Below are 18,474 nucleotides of genomic sequence, written 5' to 3' on the forward strand. Positions count from 1 at the left end.
CGAAGCACAAAGACAATAATTGGGTAGGTATCTATGCTATTAATTGCGACTCAATTGCCACTTGACACTGCTTACATCACTGTTTCAAAGGACACAGTTTAAATCCAAGAGATATAATACAGATATATTTTTGCAGCTAATATTATACCCATTCCCCCCATGTCTCGCCACACATTCCACTTGGTAGCACTAGAGGTGATGGTGGTTATAATGAAGACGTAGGACTTGAACGCCTGGCCTGAAATCCCAACTTCGACACTTGGCCAAACATGGTAGAATTCTAAATGAACCCTTTCATCTCCCTGTGCCAGAAACTCCCATAGTGTGAAATAACATTTGTGAATAGGTGTCCTAGACCATATTTGCTTTGTCCCATTCCTTACCAATTACCTCTACCATTATGTAATCATCTTCCTGCTTAAGCTATAATACACTGCGTTGTTACTAGGGACAGCATTTTGGATTCATAAAAATTGTGTTGTGGACCATGTAACATCATAAATGAATTAATTGACCAAATACTACCCATTTATGAAACATCAATTTGAATGCAGGCAACTGCTCTAGTAACATTCTTTAAAATTGCGTGTTTCATACTGGCTGTTGGTTGCATCCATCACGGCTTGTTCTTTTGTAGGACAGTATTCGATTTATAAGAGGCAAACACTTTCATTGTGTCTATGATGTTCAAGGGTTGCAAGCCAGTTTTGTTCTGCATTCCTAGGTTGGATTCATCAAACTAGGTAAGCGCAGTTTTATTTATAGCAAACAAAAACGAAAACTCAATGCTCCCTTCCCACAATGAAATAAACACATGTACAAACAACACAAGCGATTACGTATGAGGGGGTCTATTGTTGCTTCCTCGCCCCCTACACCACTACTTTAGGTAGTGGTAATAGTCCTGTTCTGACCAGTTCTCGAGCCTTGCTTTATACAACACTGTACAACCGGAGTGATTAATTGCACTTATCTAGATATGCCTATAAAATAGCTTCATTGGTGATTTTCACAAACTGTTACAATCACTGAACTAGCACACTGAGATTAACAAGGTGTGGATATGTAACATAACTGCATGCTTGTCTGTAGTAACATCCAGCAATTATCAAGACATAATTGGCGGGTCCAATCCTCCTTTAACATCCAAGCCAAGGGAAAACATTTCTGAATATTATTACCCTTTCATCCTGGAGAATTCTACAATAAATAGCTGATCACAGCTGAAAAGGTCACTGTTCTTACAAAATTGAGACCAATGCGTAACACTTTGAAAAATGCTTTTCTATTTGGTCGAAGTACTGTTTTTACCTCAGTGGCTGCACCTATATTAAAAAGTTTCATCCTTTTAGATAAGACTGTGTACCTTTATTTTTAGAACTTCTTAAGAACTTTAGACATTTGCATGTTCTAAAAAACATATACATATAATATAAATAGTAACCTTGGAGCTTATCCCTCTTACTGTCACCTGATGGGACACATATACCACATACTATTTTTTTGAGAAATATTAGTATCCATCTCATAGAGCAGAGCTTCTAGGTTGAATTATTAATTTTCATCACAGTTCTTGTAATGCTGGTAACAATGTGTTGTTTCTTTCTACTAATAAATGCAGCTCATGTATTGTATACAAGAATCCAATTGCTGCATCAAATGTTTCAAATGCCAATTTGCACATTTCTTGTGTCTCCCTTTGAGCATGCCTAAGGTAACTACGAAAGAGTAGATCTGTTTCCACAATTTCCTTCAGGGGGTCAGAGTGTTCATGTTCTAAGGTTGCAGACACCATCCACTACCCTGTCAGGTTTAGAGGTCTAGATGGCACCCTCTGAGCCATCCAAGAATTGGGCCAACATATTCTAATTATATGCGTGCCCATATTTTGACACATATGTTGTCCAAACGCACAGTCTTGCTTGATTAGTAGGAAACGTACGACACAGGCAGATCACTGATGCCACAAACCTAATGTTTAGGGAAATTCTATGTTTAGGATTTATCTTGAGAACGGTTACTATATGACCACACCCCTAATGTAACACTCAACAAGTACCAAAAGGGAAATATCAGTTCTCCGGTGAGGCATATGCATACATTTGAATGACCAGGGCCAACCGATTTCTCGTCTGTATGGGATCTTAGCAAGACACTTGTGTAAAGTGGCCTTGGAGAGGGACTTAGTTATGTGGTCCCGAGGAATTTTCCAGTTGATCTACGTGCACTTGTAGCGTAGATAGAAGCCTCATAATGAGTTAATCACCTCAGGCTTTCCTGGTTTCAAGCATTTCCCTGACTCATGTGGACACGGCTCCACATTCTATTCTGTCACTAGTCCTAGTGACTGGCTGTTCGATCAGTAGCGCGCCCCCCCCCCCCCAGCTACTTGAGACCCTCGCGGGTATGTAGTGCGCCTTACAAATGATTGATTGATTGATTCACTAATGAGGCTTTAACTGCCCTATTTATCCGTAAAATGGGCAAGTATGAGTGAGACAATTACCCTTATTCAAGTATATCACATTTATGCTGTACAATAAATGTAACGGACAGGCTTCGCTGTAATGATTATGATATATGTATGAGGTCTATTTCCGCCTTTCGTTCATCATTTGAAAATTCAAACACGGGCACTCTTTGTGAGAAAGGTATGGTGGAGTGGTGATTTTTAGCAGTACCACAATTAACGTGCCGGGTTTGATTGCTGTTTATGTGTGATAAGAATTGATATTACTGTATACACTCTTACGGATTGATAGAAGCAATATCTTACCCTCTACCTCAAGGTTAAGGAGGCTGGTTTGGACAAATGAAATTAGGATAAGCTAATTAGTTTAGTTTCGTCCATCCTGTTGCTCTCTCCGACTGGACCACTCGAGTTGCATATTACAATTTACCCTGGTCCTTGGGGTATTGTTGGGTTACCCCATTGATTTGTAATGGTTTCTTTAAAGCAAGAGGCAAGTTTACAGTAGAAACAAGGCTGGTATATTATAGCCTGTACACTTTAAGTAAAAGTGGTAAAAAGGATGAAGCTAGGGACTCAACTGGGTATCTGAAAAAGGAGGACTATCGCAAAGGCCTTTAAAGAATTTTATGCTGACCTATACAAGGCAGAAGACGTTCCCTCATCCGAGTCAGTCATTGCATATCTGATAATCATACAAATGCAGCATCCTTGTTTGACCAAGAGCAAGTTTTCTTGGTGTAGCCAGACTCAAGGCAGGCAATTCACTGGGACTGGACAGATATATAAAACATTCCATCATAGTCTAGCTCCTATTCTGACATGGCTATTTAATTCCCTTTCAAAGAATGGGCCCATTACAATCTCAATGGTGAGACCCATGATAATGTTAATCCCAAGTCTAGCAAGGACCTCTTCCTGTAACGCCCTTACAGGTTCATATATCCTTGTTAAATGTGGATAAGTTAAGATATTCACTGGCATTTTGTGGCTTGGCCGGGGATGGTAGTGCCAGGATTGGTTCACCTAGATGAATCTGGTTTTGTCTTTGAGGGAAATGTAGGAGAGAATACACAGAAAATACTGCAGAAAGTCAAAAGCTATTGACACTGGATGGACAGAAAGCTTGCGATCTTCTACACTAGCAATTCTTAAGCAAAACACTTGACTAATTTGGCTTTGTGCTCATATTCTGGGAATGGGTTCTATGAAGGTGCAAGAGACCTGTTGCCTCAGTCAGAAATAACAGGGGCTCCTCTCCATCACTAGAGAAGTAGAGGTGAACCAGGCTGGGTGACCATTCCCCACACTCTTATTTGTGCTTACTATGGAATCACTAGTGGATGAAGTACATAAAAGACGCTCATAGAAGGGGCAAGATAGGGAGGAAAGCACACTGCCACTATGTCCACTGATGACATAATGGTGTCTTTAATAGATTCTCCTCATTTCATCCCTGCCTTGATTGAATGCAGCAGGGTCTCTAGATACAAAATGAATGTACATAAATGCCAGGTCCTGAATATTTCTATCCCACATGTTCAGGTGGGCTTACTGACAGTGCAATTTCTCTTTACAGTGGTCCACATGAACTATAACATACCTGGAGATCTATATTGCCCCTTCTAGTGACCAGATACTACAGGTCAACCATGCCCCACTTCTACAGGTGCTGCAGGTCTAGAAAATGTGAGGTCTCTCTTGGTTTGGCAGGCTTTGACAATCTAGCTTAGAATCCTCTTTGAAACTCTTCCATTTCTGGTTCCCAATATAACTCTGAACAATGTTCAAGGAACCATAGATCACTTTATATGGGAAAGGAAAACACCCGGAATGGACAACACGTATACCAAAGAATATACGTTTGGGATTTCCCAATGATGCAAGGGACTAGCAAGTGACTCAACTTTGATATACAGTGGAGTAGGCAAGCATGGACCTGAAAGTTCTCTTTGTGGACCAGCCGGTCACAAGGAATAATATTTTTAAAGTTCCGTGGATCATTAAGAAACACCCACTACAAGGGCTATCATAGCAGTGTGAGATTGGAATATGAAGAGGTTGGTCCTCTGTACATTGCTCTCCTAGTTTCCTATAACAACACTGCAGAACTCCGGGCTTTACTTCTGCAGCAGAAAAACATCTGGAAGCCCAAAAGTTGTCAGAGTGGGTAATCTTTTTGAGGAGTTTTGTATCAGTGAATCTGAATATTTTAAAAGAGAATATGGTATACCAACTACAGAAATAAACTATTACTGGAAGGTTTGTCAGTGTGTCTTGCACAATTCCACTATACCCCAAGCCAGTCAGGCTCTTGACACACTTGAGAGGAGGCTTATCATTAAAGACTGTGATAAGAAACGGATCTCGGACTTATAGAACATTTATCATGAATACAACAGTCACAGAGAAAACTCCGACACAGAAAGTGTCAAAAACGGGGCTGGATCAAACACCTTAAAGGAATGGGAAGAGATTTACTACAGAGCCTACACTATGCCTGGTAGCACAAAGGGAGGTGATGCTAAATGTAGTGACATACTGGTACTACACCAACCAAGTTACACAACCTGAATCCTCATAGATAGATCAATTGACTGTTTCTGGGGCAGTGAGGTAGTCCTCAAAGCATCATACGTTTAGGACCAATGCCCTCAATATGATCAACACTATGGGGCTGATTAGAGTGGCAGCATCTCCGCTATGGCGTGGGAGCGTCGCCTCACTGCTTTTAAGCTGTGCAAAGTATGAAACATAAAAAGATAATAACTTTGAGTTATGATTATTTTATGCTTCATGCAGTTGTACGGGTGGGGCTGCTCTGCTCTCGGAGCAGGGTAGGGGAGGAGTGGTTTGCCCACTCCTAAGTGCACAATGACTATTTGGTCAGCCCTCCCGGGCTTCAAAAACTAGTCATGCGCACTCTCCCTGTTCTCCCTGCAGGCTGCATCACAGCCTGCATGGATAAAATGCCCACCGCTCAAGCCCCTGGCTCAGCACCATTTCACGGCACTCAGACCAATCACAACATTGCATTTCAGCATTGTGATTGGTCAGAGGAGCCTGGGTGCTTACCAATCACAATGCTGCATGGCAGCATTGGGATTGGTCAGTGGGGCCTGGTTGTGCTTCCTGTTCCAAAATGAGGAGAGCAGGAGCAGAGAAGAGGGACCCAGCAGAAAGGTAAGTGTATTATTTTTTTATGTGCACCCCAACTCCCCCAGCATGGCCTCCCCCCCCCCCTCGCAAGCCCTGCCACCCGTGAGCCCTGCCAGTCGCTATTGTTCGATTACGATGTCGGTGGATGCGACACAGACTGTGTCGGACCCACCGACATCTGCCCTTGCGGTCCACCTACCACATTGCGGTGCAGCAGGCAGAGGCATCGGGCGAAGGGACTGTCCGCGGTGCTTCCGATGAGCTCAAGGAGCCCGTTGGTGCATCGGGAAGACACAATAATCCCCTAATGACGGCGGCTCCACAGTCTGAATTTATGGTGTAATTTTGCGACAACCTTTCCAGGTCGGCCTTCCGGACATAGAAAGGCTGTTGGAAAATGACTTTGGGGACCCCTAGCAGGGCCCCCTGGCATCCCTGGTGCCCTCCTTAACATCCCTGCACTGTGTGGCAGGCACCATGAGCAGGGATGTTTACAATCACTCATTTCACTATGACAGCTTGTGCTGAGAGCCATTCCATCAACCGCACATGCTGCCATAAGGCAATGGATGTTTCTGACCACCCTAGGGGCGGTCATATTCAAAATTGCGAGGTCGGAAGCGCTGACCTGTGCTCGGGCGGTTCCAGACCAAAACAGTGTCGGGCGGACGCAAGTCCACCCAACATAGTAAGCAGCCCCTATGTCTAAAACCGCACTACCATGATTCTCCATGTACAAATTGCTAGGCTTAACAAAAAAAAGGGTAAAAAAGATGTAAGTATTGTTATGTACTGCCGGACAGGTCATCATGACCTTATGGGGAAGAGAAAGGTCACCAGATTCTACCAAATACAATCGTAGGTTGTGGGGTATACTGGGGAGGCAGTAAATGTCATTTTCACTAGAACAGGGATGTGACATGCTTTAGCTGATATGAACATTCTTTCTTAATTACTATTTTTCAGAGTAAAGAGAGGTGACTTCCCACTAATACCTCAGAGTCTTTCATAGGACCCCAAATGAAAGTTGCGCCTGAGGCATCAACAATCAGAACCGGGTGAGGAAGCACCAAATAATGTATGAGATTGTAGCCATTGGGGTTCATGCCTTGAGGCCTGGACCTTGCTTTGTTGGGGCCTTTACATATGTTGGTGACCGTGAAAGAGAGGGTGCATACGGTAGAAGTACTTCAACTGGATCAGTGTCATTTACATCCGGCCGGCCACTGGTTTTGACAAGGTATCTCTTATCTTGAAATACCAATAAAGAGATCTCAACCATAAAAGAGAGAAATGCACACTATCTTTTGGTTTAACATCTGGAAGCTCCCTTGCCTTCAAAAGGTAGAATTATTCAGCAAAAAGGACAACAGAACATGTGAGAAAATTGGACAGAAGTAAACATTTATGAAACGTTGCATTTGTTTTATGAGGCCATACAGAGGTGTCACCCACTTCAGTGGTGAAGCTTGCGAAAAATACGTTCAGTGATGGAAAATGTATAAAATCACAGAGACGTTCCCAAAGAAATAACTGATTTAAATGTGGGTTATTGTGGAAAGTGAGAATGATTGATTGAAGGATATTATCAGAATTATAGCTTCTAAAGGGCTAAATAAAAGACTCACAACTGGCAGAAGGTCATGAAATATACTGTTTTTTAGATGCATAATAATGATACAGCAATTTCAGATTACCCAAACGAAATGAGCCATACTAGAGTGTCTGGGTAACTCCAGGTTAGTTTTTTTTAAAACACAGGTTTCTAACTTTGCCACTGTCCATTTCATTCTCTTCACATTTCACAGCAGGTGGGGTTGTTTGTTGCATGTGATCAACATTCAGAAAAATTCCCAACACAAGAAATACACTTTGTGCATGTTCATAGTGCAAGGTTTATGTAAGGCATAGAAATGCTTAGATATAAATGATAGAGCCTAATGTATAAACAATGTATTTATATTTTGTTTATCATTTGTCGACCGGAAATCATGTTGGACCAGTTTATCTATAGTCCCAGTTTATCTCTATTACCAATGTAAGTTGTTTTTTTTTTTTTTTTTTTTTTTTTTTTTTTTGGAAAAAGTTTTTATTGAACAATAATTCGGTTACAAGTATGGGCCTACAACCACCCGGGCCGGCCGCTAGGTACATAAGGAAGTATACACATATCAAGGCTGCAATCCGTTCCCAGGGCACTGCCCCGCAGTGGCTCAAGATAGTCCTCGAAGAACAGCAAGCGTCAGTCCAACAATAACAGAAACAAAAAGAAAAACAATAAAAACAAAAGGCGAGTTACAAGGGATACCAGTGCGGTTCAGGCTCCCCCCGGGAAACTCCAGTCAGAACATTTGAGCAATCCGCTAAAGAGAGGAGTACCGGGAGGCCGGGGACGGAGGGGGGGGGGGAAGGGGGTCAAGGGAGATGAACGTCCATATGTGGTTGTTACAAAAAGCGCTAGGAGCCGTCAAGGGTCAGGGGGACATGGCGATATCAGTGTCTACCAGGGGGGGCGTACAGATGCCTCCGCGATACGCATTCCATTGACCCCAAATTCTACCCCATGCCCCCGGCTTGCCACGGGCCACATACACTGTCTTCTCCCGAAACATACACCAGTCCATATTCTCCTTCCATACTGACACGGTGGGCGGCCGTTGAGCGCCCCAAAGTTGCGCTATATCCCTCTTGGCAATCATGTTCCCTAGGGCCGCCCATCGAGTCTGAGCCGCGTTGTAGTCATTGGGCTCCCACACATTCAGGACACAGCGACGCACCTCCGGCAGCAGCACAACCCCGGTGACCTGTCCCATAACCGTGTGGACCCGGCGCCAGTAGTCCGCCACCTCGCGACACTCCCAAAGGATATGAAGAAAGGTGGCGCTGAGCCCGCAGCCTCGTTTACAGAGTCCGTCGTCGGAGAATCCCATCGCGACCAAGCGCGGACCCGTGACATACACCCGGTGGAGAATCTTGAGCTGTACCAACCGGAGACGAGCCGGAATGGCAACCTCCTTGGGGGACGACAGTGCAGACTGCCAGTCTTCGTCGTCCAATTCAACCCCATCCCCAGTCCAAGCCCCCCGAAGGCGCACCAGGAGATCCGCCCGGTGATTAATCAATTTTTTATAAATTAAAGAAATAGTACTATCAGGGACATGTCCGTCAAGTACGCGGTCCTCGAGGGGCGAGGAAACAGGGATCTTGGTCCCCTCCCCGAAGACCGAGAGCAGGGCGTGTCGGACCTGGGCGTAGCGGAAGAACTCCCTGTCGGTCAGCTCGTATTCGGCCTGGAGCACCGCGAAAGTCTTGACCGCGCCCTTGTGCCACAGGTCTCCCACTTTGCTGATACCAATCGTGTCCCACTGGTCAAACCCCTTGGTGGTCCACAAGCTGCCCAGGCGGTCGGAGGCAAACAAGGGAGTAGCACCTGTCATTCGCTCACTCCAGCCCGTGGCCGCAGTGGCAGCCCTCCAGGTCCGCACAGCAATCTTAGTAGGACCCGTAAGGGTCCGGTCAGCCAGGCGGGAATAAAGTGCCCTGTTGTAGTTCCCGCCGGGAAGCAGGAACTTGTCCATCTCATACGCCGGATTCAAGCCGGGCGCATACGTGGCGTGGTTAATGGCAGTTAGCTGCGAGGCCCAATAGTACCTGCGAATGTCAGGAAGCGCGATGCCCCCGTCATACCAGGGGAGAGTGAGCTTGGCAAGAGCAATACGCGCCCGGCCGTTCCACACCAGTCTCCTCTGCAGGCTCTCCACCTCCCGAAAGTAGGCCACTGGGATAACGTCAAAGGAGTTCTGGAGTGCATAGAGGAACCTGGGAAGGGACATCATTTTAAACAGCGCGGCCCGACCCAGCGGGGACAGGGGCAGCCTGCACCACCGGGCCGTGTCCTCCCGCAGCCGCAGAAGTGGACGCAGAAGATTCTGCTCGTAGCGAGCCACCGGGTCCAGCGAAACGTATATCCCCAGGTACTTAAAGCCGCTCAGAGATATTTGAATCGGGAGCCGAGGCGGCAGGAGAGGAGGACCACCAGCGATGGGATAAACGCAGGATTTAGACCAATTGATCGTGAGACCCGAATTGTTCCCAAAGGAGGTCAGAACGTCAAAGAGGACGTTGAGTGACTGCCGCGGTGAGGTGAGGTACAGGAGAATGTCGTCCGCATACAGCGAGACCCGATCTTCAAAGCCCGGGCCCCACCGGATCCCTCTAAGCGAGGGCTCCCAACGGAGCCAGGCAGCGAGTGGCTCCAGGGCGAGAGCAAAAAGCAACGGGGACAACGGGCAACCCTGCCTCGTGCCCCTGCCAAGGGCAAAGGGCCGAGAGACCCGCCCATTCACCACCACTTGAGCCATGGGTCCCGTGTAAAGGAGCCTCACCCAGCCAATAAATCCCTCTCCAAAGCCGAATTTATCCAAGACGGCCCAGAGGAATGGCCACTCAATAGTGTCAAATGCCATCGTGGCATCCAAAGAAACCAGCACGGCCGGTTCGGGGAGGAACTCCGCCCTGGCGAGGACCCCGTGCAGACGCCGCAAGTTAAGAGCGGTGTTGCGGTGCGGGATAAAGCCGCATTGGTCCGGATGAATAAGGTCGCACACTACACTCAACAATCGATTGGCCAGGACTTTCGCCAGGATTTTAGGCTCCGCATTGAGCAGTGAAATAGGCCGGTAAGAGGTACAGCGGTCACGGGGCTTGCCCTCCTTGGGAATAACGACTATAGTGGCCAAGCGCTGGTCGGCAGGAAGGGAACCCGCCGCAAGAGAGTCGCGGAACATGCGGCCGAGGAAGGGCGCAAGCTTATCAGGACGCAATTTGTATAGTTCAATGGGCAGACCGTTAGGACCCATAGCCTTGCCCGAGCGAAGGGAACGAATCGCGGTCGCTATTTCATCCGACGATAAGGGGGCGTCCAACCGCTCCCGGTCCTCAACGGACAGGCCGGGCAGAGCAATATCTCTCAGTAGGAGGCGAGAGTCATCCTCGTCCCTGTCAGGCACCGGGGAGTACACCGCCCGGAGGTGATCAGCGAAGCATTCCACAATCTCATCCGGCTCAGTCACACACACACCATCCGCAGCACGCAACTCGGGGACCACACGATTCACTCTCTCTTTTTTGTCCAGCCACGCAATCAACTTACCCGCCTTGTCCCCCGCGTCATACAATCGGCCCTGCCGCTCCCTATACATAGTTTTGGCCGCGTCAGTGACCAGGGACCTATATTCGAACTGTTTCAGGCTAAGGGCATGTAGTCCGTCCGGAGTAACATTCGCCTCCAGGGCCGACTCCAGCCCCGAGATGTCAGTCTCCAGCTTTACCACCGCCTCGCTCCTAACCTTCTTGGCCACCACTATCTGGGCGAGGGCGTGTCCGCGTAGCACAGTTTTAAAGGCTTCCCAAAGGGACAACGCAGACGACACCGACCCCTCGTTTTCACTGAAGTATTGGTCCATGGCCTTAACCAGGCTGTCACGAGTCACAGGGTCCCGCAGGTACCAGGGGTTAATGGGAGCTATCCGACCTGCGGACCGCGACCCGGTGTCAAAGAGAAGCCACAGCGGAGAATGGTCGGAGATACCACGCGCCAGGTGTCTGACCTCTCGAATCCGACCAGTCTGCGCCGCGGGCATAAGAAAGTAGTCTAACCTGGAGAGACTCCCATGCGCCCCCGAATGAAAGGTGAACTGACACTGGGTCGGATGCAATAGTCTCCAACTATCCACCAAGCCGAAGGTCTCCAACATCCCACCCAGCCATGACTGGGCAGCGGGGAGGGTCCTAGGTGGGTGACGATCCAGTTCACCCGAAACCACAGAATTAAAGTCCCCGCCCATGAGCAGGAGGCCGTCCGGAAGGTCAAGCAGCATTCGACCCAAGTCAGTGAAGGTGGAGTTCTGGAGGCCCGGGGGGACGTAGACTGAAACCAGGGTAAGGGGCTGCCCCTCCCAGTCAAACACACATAGCGCCCCCTGTCATCCGAGACTATCCTCGTGATCTCCACCGGAAGGGAGGTTCGCAGGAGAATGCCCACCCCCCTGGAGCCAGTTGTGAAACCAGAATGGGCTACGAGGCGGTATCCCCCCCTGTTCATCGCATGGCAGACATTTCCGACCAAATGCGTCTCCTGGAGAAACACCACATCAGGAGTCAAACGACGCAAATATTGCAGTACAACACCCCGCTTAATACGGTCCCCCAACCCATTGACGTTCCATGACATAAGCCTCAACCCGTCTCCCCCCATCCCATCCAATAGCTCAAGAGGCCCCCAGCCCGCAGCACCGCTCCCAAATATGGATAAAAATCAATACCTCGCCTTGTAAACAAAAAACACACAACTAAACAACCCCTCTTCCCCCCCAACCCCACCCCAAGTCCAACGCCCCCCACCCTGCACCCCTGCGGGCCAAAGACCCCCCCCAACTTGCAGTGTGCCTGTCGCCCCATTAACCCCATTCTACAAAAAGACCCCGGAGGAGGAAAGGGACCCGTACCCGCCCGCACCCCTCACGGGTCCTGGTAAAGCACAGTATGCAAAAGAAGTAAGACCCAACTGTACAGTGCCAAGCCGCAAAAAGTAAGGACCAAAGGTCAGTCTAAGGGGACCCGTCACCTGCGGTGCCCCCAGAGGGCCCGGGCCGGCCACCCCCGTCCGGCAGCGAGTCCAGCCAGTCACTTGCGGCCACAGGAGAGTCAAAAAAGGCTGTCCGCTCTCCATGCTCCACTCGAAGTTTCGCCGGGTAGATCATTGAGTACTTCAGGCCTAGCTCGCGGAGACGGCGCTTCACCCCTTGGAATCCCATCCGCTGTTTCTGGACCAGTTGCGTGAAGTCCGGATAAAAATTGATGGTCGAGTTCTCGTAGCGGACCGGGCCACGGGTCCGTGAAGCCTGCAGAATAGCGTCGCGGTCCCTGTAGTGGAACAGTTTAGCCACGATAGGCCTCGGGGGGGCCCCCGGCCGCGGCCGGCCGCCCGGAACTCGATGGGCCCGCTCCACAGCGAAGAATTTGCTTAGGCCAACCGGGGACAGCTGTTGCAGGATAAGTTCCTCGACCACGAGGTCCACCGGGCGGCTGTCGGAGGACTCCGGTACCCCAATGATGCGGATATTGTTGCGTCGGGCCCGTCCCTCGAAGTCCTCAAGCCGCCGGGCCATATGGTCGTTGACCACTCTAATGTCCCCAAGCGCGGCCCGCAGATCCGACACCTCCGCACCCAGGGTGGAGGTCCGTGCATCAAGGGCCTGGACCTTCTCGTTGGTTTTAGAGAGGTCGGCCCGAATCAGGGTGACGTCGATCGCGACAGTGTCGATCTTACGGGCCAGGGCCTCATATTGCGTCGCGATAGTTTCCCTGATGCCCTCGATGGCGCCCATAATGTCCTGCAGGGAAGGTTCCGCAGCGACGGTCGTGCCTCCCCCTGCAGCATCCGGGGAGAGGCCAGCAGCGCCAGGGGACCTCCTGCCCTGGGTATAGCGGTCCATGTTGTTGCTCTGGACCGCTCCCCCGCGCAGTGAGGCCTTGGTCTTGCGCCCCTCCGGACCCCCTTTGCCCGCCATGTGAGCGCAGTCACTCAATGGGACCTCCGATCAAGGGGTGCGCGGGTGCCAGCAAAAGGACCACAAACCGTCGGTGTAGGGGCCGGAGGCGTCAGACCCGCCAGTAGCAGATGAAAGCAAACCTCGGGCAGAGGCCCGGGAGGCACCTCGCCACCTTGAGCACGCACGCCAGCTGATCTCCTGAAGGCCAAAACCGAAACCGAAAGTGCTGAATCGGTAACTGGCACCGCGCTGAGGCCGCTGTTGTTCAATTGCAGCCCGGCCCCACGGGTCACCTTCACCCCGGCCACCTCCGTCGGGTGGGTCCCAAAAGTTCCGGCGACGATAACTCAGGATTCCCAGGTCCGATTAGAGTTTTGAAAAGAGCTATATGATCAGCTGGTCTTCATCTCCCAGATTCCATACACCAAATCAGGATAGTCTCAGGATATATTCCGAGGAGCAGAAAGGGTCCGGGGAGCCCTGTGCTCACGCGACCATCTTGGATGCGCGCTAGGCTCCTCCACCAATGTAAGTTGTTGATTACCATCAGGAACTGTTAGTTCAGCCTACTTGTGGTGGTCATACTATTAACACAACAATGCAACTGAATAAAACTAGGGAGCATTTTTAAAGGATCACACATAGAAATATTACTAAAGCATTTACCTGAATGAGTCAAGGAGTCCCAGTTCAATGGGAATTCGGAGGATTCACCCTCTTCAACTGAAAAAGAAAATGTAGCATTTTAGACTTTAATAAAACAGAGCAGCCTTTCAAAAAGTGACTTAACAAGTCAGTCAGTCAAAGTTCTTTATTCGATCAATACAAATGACCATTAAAGATATAATAACATACATTCTTACATTCCATCAAATATATTCAATCATAACAAAATAACAAATACAAAAAATAAGACATTTTAAATATATATTTGAATAGAAGATTAAAAAGAGAAATTCATACTAGTTCATAACAGACTTCTAATGCATAGCTCATACATGCAACTGCAAAGCACTAGCTGGGCGATAAAAGTGCTTGTACAAAGAACATAGCAGCCCTGAATTGGCCAAAGTTTGCTTGTAAAATGGTAAAATAAAGAGCTTCCTCGATGCAGACTAAAATTTACAAAATATCGTACAGTGCAACGTTCTTTGTACAGAAGAGCAGTCACATGGGCAAACTGCACGTTGTTAGGTCCAGCCTAGTGCAGCACGCATGCGCTGCTCTAGGGGAAGACCTTTAGAAATCGATCAGCTCTTTTCAAGCACTCGTGCTTGGGCTGGCATCCACCTTGCGGGAGCGGGCAGCAGGGCGCAGGGGCCATCTGTTTGAAATTAGCGCAGTTGCGCGCGCCTGCACTTTTTAAGCACTCGCTCCCCTGCCTGGTTTAGATAGCATCATATTTTCAACCAGAAGGTGGCACTGTTGCACTTCGCATGGCACTTGTGACATGCAGACAACATTCTTTGCGAGCCAAAATTGCAGGAACATAATCGGCATAATCTCACATTTTGCAGTTTTTTGCATGAGGGCACAGAAAATGTCCTCTGTAAGAACAAAAATGTCCACTTAATGTGCAGATATTACTTTTAAATCATATAGGACCGTTAATGACATGTGTAGAGCGTAACGAAGCGCCACAAACTACTGTCAAACTCGGTACACAAGTAAGGTTACCAGAAGGTTCTATTTCACAGAGAAGGCTCTTGTCCAGTCCTGGAATTTCGTTAAACAACCTAAGCATTCTGGGAATTGTAGTCTTAAATCACTTCAGATGCTTCAATTGAACTGCTCCACCTGAAACAATGACATATGGCCGGATCTATAAGTCATGTTTTCTTTCTGTAGTGTTTTCTTCACTTTTTCCATTACTCCTTGGCAACAAACTAGAGGCTGTTGAAGTCACTCGCCCTCGTTTGGAGGGTATCGCGCTCCTTGTCCTGCCGTCCAAACAATCAAAATGTTTCTCATTCTTATGAAAAACAACTCCCTGACCCTCCCCCCCCAAAAAAACACCCAGTCTCTCCCACGTTAGGAAAACAAAAAGCTGATAGGTGGAGCTTACAGTCAGACAAAGGGTCAACACTGGGAGGTTATCGAGGGTCAAAGTGTGCATCATTTTATTCCACTGCAACTAGTGTTGGGGTGCATCGCAGACTTGTCTGTGGAGGCCAGAGAGGGCTCCTTCATGACAATACCCTAGACTTGGAAAGCACGTATTTTCATTCCGGGCAGGGGGCGGAAGAGGCTCAGATGAGCCATGGAGACGTGGATTACACAACCGGCATCTGCATGAAATCTGTCTGGAATGCCCTCTCAAGGACGCTCTCTTCTCCGGGGGCAGGTGCACAAGTTTCAGGGCGCTTTGAAGTGCTGCTCTTCAGAATCTCACAGTGCCCTGACACACACAGATCCAGAAACGGGAGCTATGAGAAGTGAGGGGGCTCTGTTCACGGCCCGCTTCCAGGCACGGACGCACGCTGAGCTCAGCCGGACCAGCTCATTTATACAAGGGCCTACGCTCCCCCATATTAACTCACAAAGTCAAAATGTACTGTGGAAAAAGTATCACACCAGATTCAGAGCTGCAGGGACCGGGGAAGCAAACATGCAGGGTCACAAGGCAGAATGTGGGATTCACAAGACGGATTCTGAAGGTGTGATGACAGCCCAGAGTCAGCAATAAAAACCAAACGTCACGGAGGCCGCAGCTTCCTATATATATATATATTTATATATTATAGTTTGGGCTATTGTTAATCAGCATATAGCAGTGCTTTTATAAACCCAGGCCCATTTTCTACAGATTTAGAAATAGGGATCTAAAAATATTTCATATAGGTAATATTAAAATATATATTTCAGGTAGTCATATATTATGGTCCTCCAAAGACGGTGTATAGTTCTTGGGGGCATCAACAACACACTCAATATTTGCTCTTATGAATAATGATGTCATCAAAACTTTCAGTATGATGTTGATAAAGCGTCTCTCACCATGCACTATAGGCGCTTTAATTCATTTTTATAGTCCTGACTTGGGATATGGAGGTGCTTAACAGCTCTAGGTCTTTCATAGTCATAACTTATGTTTGTCAAGTTATCTCCCATGGGTTATTCAGTTATTGATGGCCTTGTGAGCAGCTTAGATGTATCTTCATTGCAGTGCTACAGAGTAGAATGCATTGCTTTTAGTGGACCAGATTCACTATGGGGGGTGGTCAGGGGCGTAACACAGGCCCCCGCTGTCCCTGCTGTGCGGGGGCCCCCCCCAAGTTCAAGGAGGCCCCCTCAGCACAGTACTCTGCCCGGAGAGCTCCTTCATGAGTCCAGAGGGGGCCCCTCCATGTACCTTGCAGGGGGGCTCCCTCACATTTCGTTACGCCAGTGGGGCGGTTGGGTCCTTGTGGTATAGGAGAAGAGAAATGAGCCTCTCTAAAGAGGCTCATTTCATAATTATTTTCTTTTTTTTTTAATGAAATTTTTGGTTGGCTTCTCAGGTCTTGCCACTGCAACTTATTGTCATCCACATGGGACCCAGATTGCTTGTTCTCGGGGTATCTTTCAAATACCTCTGATTTAAGCAATGGATTTGGTTTTCTTTGTCTCACGTTGAAGCTGGAAATGTAATAGGCCTCAACATTTGCAAATGATTTGAAAACATACTCATGCAAAGTGCTCAGAACGTTTTTTGCGTATTCTCTTATTGAAAGTCACTTCAGAAATCATGACTGAAAGATGGATTAATTTCTGTAGAAACCGAGTTCTGAGGCAATTTGCAATGTTCTGCTTAAAACAACATTGTGCAGTTTACTGAATCTCCCGCTCTGTCTTTACTCTTGTACAATGATTAAGCACACACATAAATTAGGTAAATGTTATAGAATACATTCATGTGAATGTCAAAGTCCACATACCAATAAAAGGAGAAAAGATTACATCTGCCTTGAAACAGAAATAATTGTCTGCAACTTGAACACCTGGCTTGTCAATACCCCGCTGGTAATTTGGGTTGATCTCCTATGGTGATAGGAGTCTTTTAATACAACCAGAGGAGATGACCATGTGAAAGAATTTGATAGCATTCACAACGTCATGATAGTTTTTGCATAACACTTTGACAAACCTTTAAAAGATTTGAGCAACTAAGGCTTAAATTATACCATACCAATCATTGCCCTCAGTCAATTTCACTTAAACTTTTCTCATGGAAAAAAAGATATATATATTTTTTTACTTTTCCCACGTTTTAAACATAATGCATGGAGTGAGTAGCTATTTTTCTTAAGATATGGGTAGTTATTATTCATCCTGGGAAGTGTTTTTCCAAGAAATGTTGGTGATTGCTTTTAATAAAATAAATGAGCAGATAATTCCACCCTGGCCACCTAATTACTCCTATAACGTATGTGCAGAGCTCAACATTGCTGTTGAGTAACAGCAGGGTTCAGTCACTAACAAATCAGAGACAGCAGCCACAAAAGCTGCACTCCAAGAATGAACAGCATGCAGCTAAAATGGACCACCGATGCATCCGAGGAAGATGCGTGAATATTTCTAAGGCACCAGGTGACCTGAAAGCTAATCAAGGAACTCTTCATTACTCAGCAAGACTTTACCAAATTTTTACCCTCTGAACTCCTTTAACGGGTACTCCAGTGTGAGACAAGTGTGAATCTCTTTCACCTGCATCTAGCTCAATTTCTACGCAAACTGCGTGGAAGAATAATAGGAAGAGTCTCTTTTGAAAGGTCATTCGTTCGATATATAATTCTTCACATTGCTCTGAAATCATGCCTGGCTATGACAAAGTTCTAATAACTGGTGATTTATTGGAGAGGATTCCTCTTGATCAACAAGGAGCCGCCACTGCAAAGCAGCAAACCAATTCTCCAGTTACTGAAGCAGACAGAAACAAACTTGGCTTGTTGTCTTGCCTCACTGATTTACTAACACGGTTGTGCATTCAGAGTCTTTAAGTGGTGGCATTCGACCTTGGTGAACCCAATTCCCGGTCTTAAGTGGCAGCCATTAAAGGAAGACCCTCTGGTCTCAACAGAAAGGAAGATGTACAGGACAGGAAGCCTACCAGTCGTGGTCGCCACTAAGTGTGACCTTGCTAGACCAAATAATTACCTGCCTCCAGGATATTCACCCTTCATGAACATTTAGAGAATAAAAAGTAAACAGACCTCCGTGGAAATTGGCACAATAGTTAATGCAATTTATACAACGAAGGGTGATGTGTTTCAATGGTCAAAGAATGGAGTGAGCCACATCTGCAGCATGGTT

The 18,474-nt window shown here is 47.4% G+C and overlaps 1 protein-coding gene across 1 annotated transcript in view; it reads right to left on the bottom strand.

Annotated features, from left to right (window-relative positions):
- The window catches only part of ZNF423 (zinc finger protein 423), a 503,577-nt gene that overhangs the window by 418,336 nt on the left and 66,767 nt on the right, over positions 1 to 18,474 (bottom strand). The window contains exon 2 of the mRNA XM_085640111.1: positions 13,849 to 13,905. Coding sequence (XP_085496237.1) covers positions 13,849 to 13,905 — 57 coding nt within the window. The remainder of the gene's footprint in view (positions 1 to 13,848; positions 13,906 to 18,474) is intronic.

This window comes from Triturus cristatus, chromosome 12 (assembly GCF_964204655.1).
Source record: "Triturus cristatus chromosome 12, aTriCri1.1, whole genome shotgun sequence".
Classification (NCBI taxonomy): domain Eukaryota; kingdom Metazoa; phylum Chordata; class Amphibia; order Caudata; family Salamandridae; genus Triturus; species Triturus cristatus.